General features: G+C 42.5%; 1 protein-coding gene across 4 annotated transcripts in view; it reads right to left on the reverse strand.

Moving 5' to 3' along the window:
* Positions 1 to 14,851, reverse strand: part of PXK (PX domain containing serine/threonine kinase like) — a 50,006-nt gene extending 35,155 nt beyond the window's left edge. For 3 of the 4 annotated variants that reach the window (XM_072128141.1, XM_072128143.1, XM_072128144.1), the window contains exon 1: positions 14,669 to 14,851. In XM_072128141.1, the coding sequence (XP_071984242.1) occupies positions 14,669 to 14,770 (102 nt within the window). In that variant the 5' untranslated portion in view covers positions 14,771 to 14,851. The remainder of the gene's footprint in view (positions 1 to 14,668) is intronic. The other variant, XM_072128142.1, reaches the window with a different exon arrangement.
* Positions 14,852 to 15,638: the final 787 nt, after the last annotated feature.

The raw sequence follows: 15,638 nt of genomic DNA on the forward strand, positions 1-15,638 counted from the left end.
AAGGGCTCAAAACCAAAGAGGCTAAAGGATTGAATTCCAATTCAATATGTATGGCTAGAATATGTAAAAAATAATTACTTGAAGTCACCACTAGAGGGGGCACCACTCCGTAACATATAGATTTTATTATAACTTATGATCAGAAAGAGCCATACTGATGAGAACACCACTGGTCATGGGGATCCACAGTACCTGTACATAAATGAAGTGGTTAGGTGCCCATGCACTGTGCTCCAATAACTTCTATGGGAGCCCCCTAGCCAGCAGGGTAAAGCACCCAACTATCTTCATTAAGTATCCTCACCCTACAGCTCAATACATACGGGAACTAACATTCACATAATTGGAAGTGATCCAGTGAATAGGAATTAACTCTTTGAACAATAACAATTTAATATGCATTCTGCTCCAGAGCTCCCTCTAGTGGCAGCAGCAGGCAGTCACAATATAATCTGTTACATCTACATTGTTTTTGAAGGAACTACATTTTCTATAAATTAGGACTGGTTCATATTTACACACGCATTACTGCCCATGATTTGAAAAACAAGACCAAGATGATAAATGACGGCGCCACATGTGTGTACAGGTTGTGTGTGGTACTGCAGTTAAATATATATAATTTTTTTGGAGATTCCTGGTGCCACATCTGTCCATGAGTTGCACCTGGTGCGGTGGCGCAGATCTATTCACGTAACACCCGTGTTGTTTGCAAGCGTCACAAATGTCCTAAAAGGTCACGGAGAGTAAAGCGGCTCAGTCTGGATCCGCAGCTTGTAACTCACAACATTCTTAAGCTGAAAAAACAAGTGCAGTGAATTCCAGCATGTAAATCTTATAAGAATGCAAAAAGCGGCCACAGCGTTTCCATAAAATTCCAAGGACGTCCAAACACAACACAAGCCCCCGCTGCTTTAATGAGGCATCTGGATCACAACCATCACCCAATGAAAGAGAAGAGTTTACATATAGTGTATATATGTAATAGTACTAGAAGAGATAAACCCGCTACATACTCATGTCATCTCTCCTGATAAGTCTCCTTCATCTATGGATTCATATAAGTTTCTTCGTTCTATGGATTCATTCTATTTAACAACCATTCTGGGTCATTATAATAATAATAATAATAATTCTTTATTTATATAGCGCCTACAGATTGCACAAGCATGACTAATTGGTCCCTGTCACCATGGGGCTCACAATCTAAACAACCTAACAGTATGTTTTGGAGTGTGGGAGGAAACCAGAGTACCCGGAGGAAACCCACGCAAACACAGAGAGAACATACAAACTCTTTGCAGATGTTGACATTATTTGTTCCTCTGTCATTTCTCAGCTAAATGAACGGTAAATTGACAAATGATTCTACCCTTCCCCTGAGAAAGGGCTGTTCTATAGGGTGACACAGAACTGATTAAAGTGTATTAGACAGTGCAAGGACACACCCACTTGTCAATTTATTTATACATTTCTAATAGGAATAACAGAGGACCAGTTCAATACAGAGATGTAAGAAAATATGCTTAACAGTTGTGTTTTTTATGGAATGTACAGATTGACAGGGTCCTATTTAAAGGGGTTTTTCCACCATTATCCATAGGACAGGGCATCATCAGATCATATGGAGTCAGGGAAAAAAAGGACTGAAAGTCCCTCTGGTTGTCCATCCACTTCTTTGTTGCTAAACTAGATAAAATAAATGGAGATGTGCACAATGAAGAAGAACAGCTCCATTCTGTATGTAGTGGACAGACCGGGTAACTAAAGGAGATTCAAGTGTCGATCTACTATTCTAAAAACAACTCGTGAATATTAATAAGCTAGAAAACCTTTAAATTGGGTTAACTAAAGGCTTTTAGAGGTGATAGGGGAGATTTATCAGAAGTCTATTAGAGCAGAACTGTTCTAGTTGTTCATGTCCAATCAGAGCTCGGCTTTCATTTTCCCACAGCTGTTTATAAAATTAAAGCTGAGCTCTGATTGGTTTTCCAGGGCAACTAGAAGAGTTTTACCTCAGACTTAATGATAAATCTCCCCTGATATGTTTTAGCTTTACCATAGAGGACTATGAAGTCACATCATAGTCCTGATCATCTGGTCACTGCCCCCCGGGATAACATTTACCACAGATTGTGAAATCCAGGCGCAGGGAATGAGCAGGAAACGCTGGAGTTATAAACTTCGACTTCTGCTGAATCAGGTAAAAAGTAGAAATCCAGGAACATCGGAAGAAGAGAAGCAGAAACACAACAACAGGCAGCACTTATTATATCTTACAAAATAGGAAAAGTGCATTGTGAGCGGCAGGAAACGTGTGATCACTTTTTGGAAGAACAACACCACAAAACGCAGAGTGTTTCCTGCGACGGTGAAGCAACAAGTTCTTCGGAATAAGAAAATGCTACGTTTGTCATAATTTTACAATAGTATTGAGAATGTGGATACAAGGTACAAGTAAAAGTAACTAGAGATCTCCTTTATTATCCAATATCATCATAAAATTATGTATGGACGAAAATGTGCTTAACAGTTGTATTTTTTACACCCACTTGTCAATTTATTTATACATTTCTAATAGGAATAACAGAGGAGCAGTGCAATACAGAGATGTAAGAAAATATGCTTAACAGTGGTATTTTTTATGGAACGTAAGGATTTACTTAAAGGGAACCTACCACCACGGATCTACCTATAAAGGACCTACCTAATCCTCACATCCCCACAATCTTTTGTTAACTTTTATTTCGCTAATATGTAAATTTTGTAAAGTGGCTACTGGGCGTGGAGTAGCCGGAGATGAGGCTACACGGTGCAGCTACTTCACGTTCCAGTAGCCTCTTTGTTCCTCCTACCAGAAATCTTCGGCGCGCAGCTCCTCGTAGCCGTGTGCCCTCGTCTCTGAAGCCTGCTATCTGCGCATGCGCAGTGGCACAGCTTCGGAGAAGTGACCGCGCAGCCGCAGGCCTGCTGTTCTGTGCATGCGCAGACGGCATGCTTCGCAGACGAGGGCCCGCAGCAATGAGGAGCTGTGTGCCGAAGATTTCTGGTAGGAGGAACACAGAGGCTACTGGAGCGTGGAGTTGCCGCGCCGTGTAGCCTCATATCCGGCTACTCCACGCCCCAGTAGCCTCTTTACAAATTGTACATATTAGCGAAATAAAAGTTAGCAAAAGATTGTGGGGACGTGAGTATTAGCCCCTACGTCCTCACGTCCTATAGATCAACCTACCACCCAATCTACTTTTATAGGTAAATATGTGGTGGTAGGTTCCCTTTAACCCTTTCAGGACCTTGCCCTTTTTTGTTTTTTCATTTTCATTTTTTACTCCCCATGATCAAAAATCCATAACTTTTTTATTTTTCCATGTACAGAGCTGTGTGACGGCTTATTTTCTGCGTAACAAATTGCACTTCATAGAGATGGTATTGAATATTCCATGCCGTGTACTAGGAAGCGGGAAAAAAATTCCAAATGCAGTGAAATTGGTAAAAAAAACGCATTTGTGCCGTCTTCTTGTGGGCTTGGATCTTACGGATTTCACTGTGCGCCCCAAATGACAGGACTACTTTATTCTTTGGGTCTGTGCGATTACGGGGATACCAAATTTGTATAGGTTTTATAATGTTTTCATACATTTAAAAAAATTAAAACCTCCTGTACAAAATTTTTTTTGGGGATTTTGCCATCTTCTGGCGCTAATAACTTTTTTATACTTTGGTGTACTGAGCTGTGGGTGGTGTCGTTTTTTGCGGATTTTGATGACATTTACAATGTTATCAATTTTAGGACTGTTCGACCTTGTGATCACTTTTTATAGAATTTTTTAATTTTTTTAAATGATGTTACCGGTAAGCCTTTGCTGCAATATGCAGCAAAGACTTACCGGCTATGGAGAGGGCTCAGCGCGTGAGCCCTCTCCATGCACCCGCGGCCGACCCGTGACGTGCTATTACGTCACGGGTCGTGAAAGGGTTAAAGAACATCTACCAACAGGATGAAGGATTGTAAACCAAGCACACTGACATACTGGTGCATGGCCGGATCCACTCTTCTTTTAGCTTCTTATTTCCTATTATTTCCAAAAAAAGGATTTTATAATTCTGCAAATGAGTCTAAGGCTGTATAGGTATTAATGGACCCTGGAGGCCCTTAGGCTCATTTGCATAATGTGTAAAGACTTTTATACTTAAAAACCATGACATAGGAAGCTTAAAGAAGAGCAGATGCTGCCAGAGGGGGCACACACCAGTATGCCAGTGTGCTTGGTTTACAATCCTTCATCCTGGTGGTAGATTTCCTTTAAAGGGCACCTACCACCACAAATCTACCTATAAAGGTAGATCGGGTGGTAGGTGAATCAATGGGACGTGAGGATAGCCCTTTTAAGGGCTAATCCTCACGTCCCCGCACTGTTTCGTAAACTTTTATTACCCTAATATGTTAATTTACTTATGCGGCTACTGGGGCGTGGAGTAGCCGCATCTGAGGTTACACGAGGCGGCTACTCCACGCCCCGGTAGCCACTTTTCCCCTCCTACTCACCATGTTCGGCGCGCAGCTGCTCGTAGCTGCGCGCCCTCGGCCGCCGATCCTGCCGTCTGCGCATGCGCAGAACAGCAGGCCCGCGTCTGTGCAGCCCCGGCTTCGGAGCAGTGACCGCGCCCCAGTAGCCGCGCCCCAGTAGCCGCATAAGTAAATTAACATATTAGGGTAATAAAAGTTTACGAAACAGTGCGGGGACGTGAGGATTAGCCCTTAAAAGGGCTATCCTCACGTCCCATTGATTCACCTACCACCCGATCTACCTTTATAGGTAGATTTGTGGTGGTAGGTTTCCTTTAAACATGTCAAGGGAAAAAAGTCCTCTTTAAAGGGGTTTTTCCACCATTATCCATAGGACAGGGCATAAGATCCTTTGGGGTGAGTAAAAAGGAGGTCTGAAAGCCCCTCTGGCTGTCCATCCACTTTTATTCTGATTAATAGTTGTCAGAACAATGGGACTGACACCAATTACAATAAAAGGGGGGAGGGGGCACCATAGTCCTAAAAGAGTGACACAAATGGACTCGTATGCACACTCTGCTGATTTATATGGGACAAGAGTAGAGGACAAGTGAAATGACAGTATGAACGCTCAACCGGCTGCTTCATTCGGAAGGGGAAATAGAGCCGTCATTTTATGTATGGTAGAAGTTCTAAGAATGGAATCCCCATTAATCAGACAATTACAAACTATGAAGTGCAAAAGGAATAACTTCCAATTACGGTCATAAACCCATTAAAGGGGTTGTGCCGGTTTTGAATGACCAGGACAAGAAATAACCATCTCATCAGTAGGGGGGTCCTACTGCTGGTACACCCACCAATAACAAGAACGGGAGACCCATTCTTGCTGATTGATGGAGTGGCAAGTCGGGCATCCTGCTCCTCCATTCACTACAATGGGAGTGTTTGGAGCATTTCCAACGTTCCGATGGAATAGAGCAGCAGGGGCATCAATTAGCAATGGATTTGATGTAACAATCAAACTTGGTAAAAGTACTTTCCATAGCATGTTTTCTCATAAAAGAGGCATTACCACCCATTCAATAATATTATGGCTTCTGACATTCTATATAATAAGTTACATACTGAATTTTGGCCCAGAGATATCTTGGCCATTCATTATCCAGGTCATATGGCTGTGGGTGGCGCACATGTGACCATGACAGGTAGGTTTCTTGTCACGACTGCTTGTGAAGATTTTATCTCTACCTGGAAATAAAATTAACTCAAGGAAACACATGACTACAAAAACACAAGTGATTACCACATTTTACAACCTCGGGAGTGCAAGATATTAGTGTAGCATGACCATAAGAATGAATATCTACACGTCATAACAGAAGGATCTTAAAGAGAACCTGGCTCCATGAAAATGCAATTCTATTTGCAGGCAGCATGTTATAGAGCAGGAGGAGCTGAGCAGATTGTACAAAGTGTCCTATCTGCAGGCAGCATGTTATATAGTAGGAGGAGCAGAGCAGATTGTACAAAGTGTCCTATCTGCAGGCAGCATGTTATATAGTAGGAGGAGCAGAGCAGATTGTACAAAGTGTCCTATCTGCAGGCAGCATGTTATAGAGCAGGGGGAGCAGAGTAGATTGTACATAGTGTCCTATCTCAGGAAGCATGTTATAGAGCAGGAGGAGCTGAGCAAATTGTACAAGGTGTCCTATATGTATGCAGAATGCTATAGAGCAGGAAGAGCTGAGCAGATTCTTAACTATAGTTTTGGGGAAAGATTTAATGTAACTTATTCTATGCTTAGTCCAGGAGATGGCTGTAGATCACTGATTAAGGGTTTTTTCCATTATAAAGCATTTCATTTTGCTCAGCCAGGTTCCAAGCCATACTAAATAAAATAAGATGCTAGATTTCCATGTGAAGCCCATAATGACCCAGCAATGTGCGCTCCTCATAAATAACAGGCATTTCTCCTGTACGTTTACAGCTGGGATACATTCACCAAACTGTGCTCAGCATTAAAAGAACAGATGTTCCCAATATTAGTGTTATTTCCCCCAACATTAAAGGGTATTCCTAGAATACAGTGCGGGCAGGACACGTGCAGGCTTCCTGGAACCACAGAGAACTGCAAACCCCAAACATGGAAGAAGACCGGGCAGTGGTTCCTACATCACAAGCCCAAACATCACAAGGACCTTCTAGTATCCAAAGTGAAAGGAACCACAATGGTGACACCACAACTTCCATTATTTGAAACACCTTCTCCATTGAAGAAGTGAAACTATATTAAGAACCCAAAGAAGAAGAAGATGATGATGATGATGATGATGATGATGATGAAGGATGAAGAAAATGATGGATGAAGAAGATGATGGATGATGATGAGCTTTCAGCAGGTCCTGGATCCCACAGAGGTGGCCATAATATTTCATACACACACATCCTAATATTTCCTAGATCTAGTGAAATGACAGGAGCCGGTCGAACAACATTCCTAGAAATGTTATAATAATAATTCTTTATTTATATAGCGCACACAGATTACACAGCGCTGCACAGAGATTGCCAAAATCAGTCCCTGTCCCCAGTCCCTGTCCCCCACTCACAATCTACAACCAACCTACCAGTATGTTTTTTGGAGTGTGGGAAGAAAGCAGAGGACCCGGAGAAGACCCATGAAAACACGGAGAGAAACTCTTTGCAGATGTTGTCCTGGATGGGACATGAACCCAAGACACCAAGGCTGCAGTGCTAACCACTTAGCCACCGTGCTGCCCAAATGGAGCCAAACTTTTTAGGTTGTTTGCCACTGCTGATTTTTTTATGTTTCTGCTTGACTACTACTTCTCGAGTGGTGGGTCCACCCTTAAAAGCAAGACTTATGTCAGAAGTGTCCAACTGTGGAGGCAACCACCACCGAGACACCTACTAGTCACAAAATCTTAACGCTACCTTAACCTTTTTTCCCAAAGTGTGTGTATGGATTTTGGGAAAATCCTATTTTCTTAGAATCAATATTGATACAATGTCCTCTTTGGCTAATCTCTTGTCTCCTTGGACCAAATACATTAAATCCTCTGAAAACACAAGTCATGTCCCGTGGTCAAATCAGCCAAAATAGATCTTGTGTTCTCTCTGCATTTCCGGACCAGGAACAATTGCCAGAGATCAGAAGTCCGATGTAATGCAGAGGCCGGAGATGGGTACATTTTGGGTTTTTATTTGCCAACCCTGCCCTAGCCGCCAAGGTGTTTTCCACAATACCTGGAAAACCAATTTAGGACAGAACTAAAAGTATCATAGTCATAGTTTATACGGTTGAAAAAAGACACTTGTCCATCAAGTTCAACCAAGGAAGGGATTGGATGAGGAAGGGATTTAGGGGAAACAATACTATATAACATAATCATCAATGTTATTTAGGTGTAAAAGGGCATCTAGACCCTTCTTGAAGCTCTCTGCTGTCCCTGCTGTGACCAGCGCCTGAGGTAGGCTATTCCACAGATTGACAGATTAATCTGTTCAGTTAATTGTTTTATTCATTGTTCTTTCAACTTTATTCGTGAACAATCTTTATAAAAAAATTAGGAACAACCCTTGCGGATCCAGAGAAATAAGCAGGTACCCTCTTATGACCCTCTTATGACTTCCACAGTCATGGATCCCAGTAAAAGTATTCATTCCACCAGTCCAGGAGAACGTCCGTCCGCAGTCAGCTAAGTCCAGTTATAACAGGAGAACAATCCAGACAAAGAGGGGCTGTGCGCTTAGCCCGAAAAGCCGGATCACCAACATGAATATGGAACAGAACACAAAGAGCTGCTGTCATTACCCTGTGATAGAACAAGCTGCAAAATGTGTTCATCATTGCGATCAGCAGCACATCGCGCCTGCAGGAGCTTACGCCACCGTAACTCACTGCTCAGAGACATATCAAGGTGTTCCAAGGTCAGGCATCGTAACTTCACGAGCAGAGGTCAATACGGAGCAGGAACGTAATAACTCCGCAATATTGACTTTTCACAGTTCGTTGCGCGTCCCTTCTAGAACGTCTTAAAAACCCAAGTGTCTGAGCTCCACATCATCTTCATCGTGTACTGCTGCAATATCTGCTGTGCCGCACTGCAGGGATAGTGGCAAGAGCATCATAAAAATATGAAGATTTAGGAAGGTAAAGGTTATACTTGTGGAGTCCCAGTCTGTGAAGTCAAAAGCAAAGACTCTAGGAAAATTATGCAAAATAGCTCTCCACCAGAAGGGAGAAAACTGACTGTAGTGCCACCTATAGGCACGACACAATCCGGCATACTGAAGAGAGATCCTTAATTGATGTATGTATCAAGTCTATATTATGGTTTAGACAGGATAGTAAAAACCATGGTTTACTCAATTATTTATATTCCAGGATTGTAGCTGGACTTCGAGATCTCCTCACTCAACAAAGCACAGCACCACTTCTCTGGTCCAAGTAAGAGCAGCAGTCAGCTTCTGGTTAGACATTACAGAAGAAGGTGGCGGATGTGGAGAAATTTGAACGCAGAGTTTATAGAACACAGCAGTGTGAGGAAACTCCCTCATTGCTCCATGTCCAGAGACAATCCTGGAATATAACCCATTTACTGCATAGATCAGAAACTACCCCAGCGAATTGAGAAAACTGAATGCACATAAAAGAAACCCACAGGTTATTTTTGTTATTATGCCATTTCCTCTCTTTTTTTGCAATTCTGAAAAACCTCAGCTTTGAAATCAATGTGGTTTTAATTCTTCTACATCTTCTCTGGAGGGGTAGGGCTTTAAGGGCTTATGTTATAAGGCTAACTTTAAAAACTTTGGAAGTCGCTAAAAGTGCTATGCCAAATCCTGTCTTTTTTTTTAAGCCATTAAAGGGAACCTGTCATCAGGAGTCCCTTTTCTGGCTTCCCCATAGAAAATAGTGGACACATTGCGAAAAAGTTTTTTTATAGTAAAACTGGCGGTTTCCAAAAAACAAAGATAAATTAGTGCAGAGCTGTGTCCCTAGTCCCAAACGAGGGTGAAATTGATGCATGACGAGCGGTTTCCTGAGGATTGAGGGGAAATCAGTCCTCACTGGCCACTCTCAAGGGACTAGGGACACAGCTCTGCATACAGAAAGGTAAACTTTCATCTAACTTATCCTCTTGTCAGAATAAGCCAATTTTAATATAAAAACTATTTGGCAATGTGTTCACTATTCTCTATGGGAGCCAGAAAAAGGGTCTGCTGACAGGTTCCCTTTAAAGAAAATCTACCATCAAAATCAGACATGACAAACCAGCCTATAGACTTTCAAGCTCATTAATATAATTTTAAAAGTTGATTTTAGAAGGAAAGAGGCCATAGATCACACACTGATGGTTCATCATGATGGATTTTTAAAGGTAGATTTTCTTTAACCATGGGAATGGGAATACATTTTTAATTTTGGCATCTACACTCCAAAAATGGACATACCCTTTCAGAAGGCTATACAGGCGGTCCCCTACTTAAGAACACCTGATTTACATACGACCCCTAGTTACAAACGGACCTCTGGTAATTGGTAATTTACTATACTTTAGCCTTAGGCTACATTCACACTACTGTATGGAGGACGTATATACGGCCGACATACGTCCTCCATAGACGGCACCATACCGCTCCGTACCCGGGACCTGTCCTATCTTAGTCCGTAGTATGGCGCCGTGCGCCATGTATCTCTATGGAGAGGGGCGGGGGTGAGCTGTGCTCACCTCCTCCTCCTCCTCTCCCCGTGCACTGCCATTGCCCGCTACGGTACGGTACGGGCGGGCAACGGCAGTGTGAATATAGCCTTAGGCTACAATAATGTGCCTAACAAATGTGCCTGTAATTAAGATTTATTGTTTATCCTGGTTCTTATGACAATCTAACATTTTTAAAATCCAATTGTCACAGAGACCAAAAAAATTTTGACGGGGGTTACAATAATAAAGTATACGGTTCCGACTAACATACAAACTCAACTTAAGAACAAACCTACAGAACCTGTCTTGTATGTAACCCGGGGACTGTCTGTAGTTTTGATATACTTGGGCCAGATCCTCTGCTGTATGAGACACAAACTGAGCTTCTTTCTACAAAGAGGTTCCACAACCTTTCCAGAACACCGGGTTACACCGCACACAATGACTGTTACACAATGACTGGTGCTCGTTCCTCCGCCACCTTTAAGAAAGGATGTAATGAGTACTTCTGCATGGAGGACGTGCAGCAATCTCCAGCCATGCACGCCTCTCTCAGTCACAAGTTACAGCACGTTATCATCAGAAGCTTGTCAGCATCTTATCAGGAGAATCAATTGTAACGGTAACTTCACATGATCCAGTAACTATTCCCCGTACAGATATCTAAGGGTTTGTCTAGAAATCCTATTTGAAGATTCTCTATTACAGCTAAATAGTGCAGAATAGTCATGGGGGCGGTCCCAGTCTCAGGAGTAGTCACACAGTCCCATGCACACACAGCTAAGTAGAGAACGGTCGCACTCACCTCACTGCGCATGCGCTGGACACGACTCCAAATGCCTTGTACTGCACAGCTCATTCTGAGACCAAGGACCGCCCCTCTGACCATTTACAGAAACGTAATCTTATTTTAAAACTTATATTTAAAACAAAATATGAGCTAAATTCTTGCATATTTAGAACACTATTCACATTCAATATTTATTGATTTAGGGATAAATTATTTGTGGATAGTTTTCTTTTAAATTGTTATATGTTAAAGGAAATCTACCATTAAAATAAAGCATGATAAATCCAGGACACCAGGTGTGTACAATCCATGAGGCAAGTTGAGCTTATTGCCTCAGGCAGCACCAATGGTAGCAACATGGGGGCTGCAATAAGGGCGCAGTCACCTTTAATAAATCTGGACCTAACACCTAAAAATAGTGAGACACTGAAGAGAGAACCCAATTACCAAATAATAATAAAAAAAATTACCTGCTAAACTACTTCTGCATGTGGTTGGGGGGGGGGGGGAGGGGGAGGGGCACGGTCCTGGCACCGTGACTCTTGGTAATCCTCTAATATTTCTTATCAATGGTCATTCCTTCAAAAATCAACTTTTAAAATTATGCCAATGAGCCAAAAAAGCTTTGGGGTTGTAACCAGAGACCATCAGTGCTGTAGCTTCATAGGCCGTTACACTGTGCAGAAGCACTACCCCCTCCCTTCCTACTGTGTTTGGAAAGCCTGTGAGCTCTGGTAGCAACCCAAAGAGCCCTTCAGGTTAATTAGCATAATTTTAAAAGCTTATTTTAGAAGGAAGGAGACCATGGATAACAAATATAAGAAGATACCACAATTACTGTGCCTGGACCTATGAGTAAGTGTCCCTGGTTTATCATGAAGGATTTTGATGGTAGATTTCCTTTAAGCTTATAAGCTCCCCCTAGTGGCGGCAGCAGAAAGCCAACTTTTTTTCATCCAATTATATGATTGTTGGAGCTCGAAACCCTATAAAGATGAATTTTTAAATTATATAAAAATATTGATTGACCCCCCCTCACAGACACCTATAGACTTCCTTATCACCGCATCATACAGCTACAGCAAATATCACTGAGGCCTGATCAACAGGAGCAGACAAGTTGTGAATGATAGAGCCCTCTGACCCCAGCACTTGACCCTGGTTGACCCCTTTGATGCTGCGATCAATAGTGATCACAGCATCTTACGAAATGGTTTCCTCTATCCTTTAAATAAAGTTTAATAACAAAGTTCTTTTTTAAATTATTAATATAATATTGTAAATACATCTTCAGTGTAATTATAAATATAAATAGAGTTCATTCGAGGTGGCTGGCGCCCCCAATAGGAGAGATCCGGCAGTGCCAGATCCTAAAACGTTAATGTGAACGTAGCTTAAGGGGTTAAACCTTCGCTGCTCACTTTGAAGCCTGGGATACGGATAATTCCCTCGTGGTTATTTCCCCGGTTCTGCCAATGCTGAATATTCCTACCACATCCGAGGACAATTAGCAGCGTTTTAATGAATGTGAATCTCGCTATCATCACAGATGCGCATTTATGCAGCAGCCAAAGGATTCACGTTTCCCTCGAACGAGTCACAAAAGTTCATCCCGCGAAGCTCAATGTAAGAAAATAATACACAGGAAGCTCAGCGGACCCACAGGGGTCACATCCAGATTCCACAGAACCCTGATGGTCCGACCCCATTCACCAGAATTCAATGGAGTAAGAGAGAGCAGACTATGCATATGGCTCATCACTGAGCAGCAAGAAGAAAAAAAAAAAGTATAAAAATCCCCCCCCCCCCCTTCTTAAAGGCAGACTAAATCATTATAATATTTATTTTGGCCTCAATATAAACCTGGAAATATATGCATGAAAATTCATAAAAACAATGACGTATTACTGCCATACAACAGAGCACAATATAACTGCAAGGTCTGAACACAGCCATAGAGGAAGTGCTGAGCTCAGCTGCTTATATTTATACAGACACAGGCAGGAGACATGTGCAGGTCAGGGGGAACACGTAACTATAAGGCCCCATAGTAAAGCCTGTACTGGGGCCCCAATAATACAGGGACAACGCACACACGACGTCACAGTACAGGGGTAATACACACAGTGATGTCACAGTACAGGGGTAATACACACAGTGATGTCACAGTACAGGGGTAATACACACAGTGATGTCACAGTACAGGGGTAATACACACAGTGATGTCACAGTACAGGGATAATACACACAGTGATGTCACAGTACAGGGATAATACACACAGTGACGTCACAGTGCAGGGATAATACACACAGTGATGTCACAGTACACGAGAATGCACAGTGTGAAGTCACAGGAAGGTGATAATACACACAGTGATGTCACAGTACAGGGATAATACACACAGTGATGTCACAGTACACGAGAATGCACAGTGTGAAGTCACAGGAAGGTGATAATACACACAGTGATGTCAGACAGGGAAAATTATCAACTCAATGTCACAGCACAGAAAACAATGTACACCACAATAACACAGCGCACACAAACACATCAGTCTTCAGTGTGACATTTTTCATAAATAAAATAAACTCTATGCTCTGGGACAGTGAGGCAGCAATTATGTCATAAAACGGGAATAATGAAGAAATGTAAAGGCTCCACAACTATGGGCAGGGTGACATTTCCTCACAACTTTAAGCAACCTCGTAAATCCAATCTCTGGAAAGGGGGGAATAATGAATCTTATTTTCGAGAAAAAAACATCATGTAACGTTACTCCAGGAGCCGTGACAGTAATCCCAGTACTATGTGATATTGTGTACAGACTATTTCACAATGTATACGATGTAACTGTACACTGCCAACACATACAACCCGGCTGCATCCCGGAATCTCATTTCCTTATATCCTACAAAGATGGCGGCTCCACCTTGGACAATGGTTACTGTCTATGGAAACAGTTCTGGCACAACAATACGGTACACGACGTATAATAGCACAGACATAAAATAGGATCAAACTAGAACTTTGTACCCGAGAAACCGTATAAAGCGCCCCCCAGATGCTCGGCCAGTTCTCGTCCTATCTCTATAGGATTTTTGTAGGATATGGAAGTTATATAGAAGCCATCAGAGCGGTGGCCAAGTACAGGGATAGAACATGCAGTGGGGACATCAGCTGATGGAATGGTTTCATTACTTGGATACGACCACTTGACACTTCACGTACGGAGCAAGCGTTTCCCAACGTTTAAAGTTGCGCAGCTCAACCCCAATACCAAAACACTATGAAAGGTCTTTGATGTTATAAAAGTTGTAAAAATGTGTGAAAACTTAGAAAATGGCAGTAAATTAATACATTTTTAGGTCTGATGTTTAGGATATGGGAAAATGTAGCATCTTGATATATAGTAAGTGTGACCAGTGTGTAGTATATAGTATATAGATGGGGGAGCTTGTTATGTACATGTCACATATGACATCACATGTCTCCAGGTCTCATGTGTCATTGCATTATGTAGAACATATACATACGTTGTATGTATATAGATGTACAGCTATATATCTCTGCACATCACATAGATCTATACATGTATACACACTGTGCAGCATCAAGCGGTACACGTCGGGAATACGCACCGTGTGCGAGTGCAGGCTCTGGCTGGCCTCTATGACGGCGGTGAGCGGCGCTGTGTCATCCAGGAAGAGCTTGTTGGCCGCCGGTTTCTCCATGAACGCCATCCCGGCAGCCCCGAGCAGACACTACTGAGCGCAGGCCCGGCACAGCCGGGGGGCGGGGCGGCGCTGACACACGGGGCGGGGGAAGGCGGGGCAGTCACGCGCTAGGGGCGCGGCTTACCCAGAAGGGGCGTGGACTAGAGAGAACGATGTGACAGAAGTGTCACTGCGTGTGTACAGAGACATAGGAGCGGCGCGATTCAAGGTCTTCATACCATCCCACCAAGGAATCCGAAGAATTACGTTCACTCTTGGTGTTGATCACATTAGAATTTTTTTTTTGTTATTTTGAGGGAGCATTACAAAGCAAGTCATAGGACCTTATTCACATCTTCAGGTTATGACATCAGGCAAATTAAAACAACAGAACCTATGTCACGGAAGGGTTAAGTGATTGAATGTTTAGGATCATGACTTGCTGCAGATTCTGCAATTGAAGTCATCATCAGATCTGCTAATATTCATCATCAAGTGCATGGAATATATATATATATATATGTGTGTGTGTGTGTGTAAATATTGGAGAGTAAAAGCAGGTCATTTGTGTAGAAGGTCAGAGCAGGTCTAATTTTCGTGTAGGTCCACATTATATGAACCAGGAAATCAGAAGCATAGGTCAGGGGTGAAGATATGTATGTGAATTGCAATATGTGATCCTGAGCATAGGGGGTACATAGGTTTTACATCACATCGGGGTATCGGAGGCCACGTGCCTATGTGGCGATTATGTCAAGTCACCACAATGGCCCCTCCTGAATTTGCATTGTTATACTCCACGTAGTGGAAGCACTACCCGAGTATAATATCCACGTGATTGTACTGTACATATTATCCCATGTAGCAATACTATGTAATGTGTCCCAACAACAAA

This window comes from Engystomops pustulosus, chromosome 10 (genome assembly GCF_040894005.1).
Source record: "Engystomops pustulosus chromosome 10, aEngPut4.maternal, whole genome shotgun sequence".
In the NCBI taxonomy this organism is placed as follows: Eukaryota; Metazoa; Chordata; class Amphibia; order Anura; family Leptodactylidae; genus Engystomops; species Engystomops pustulosus.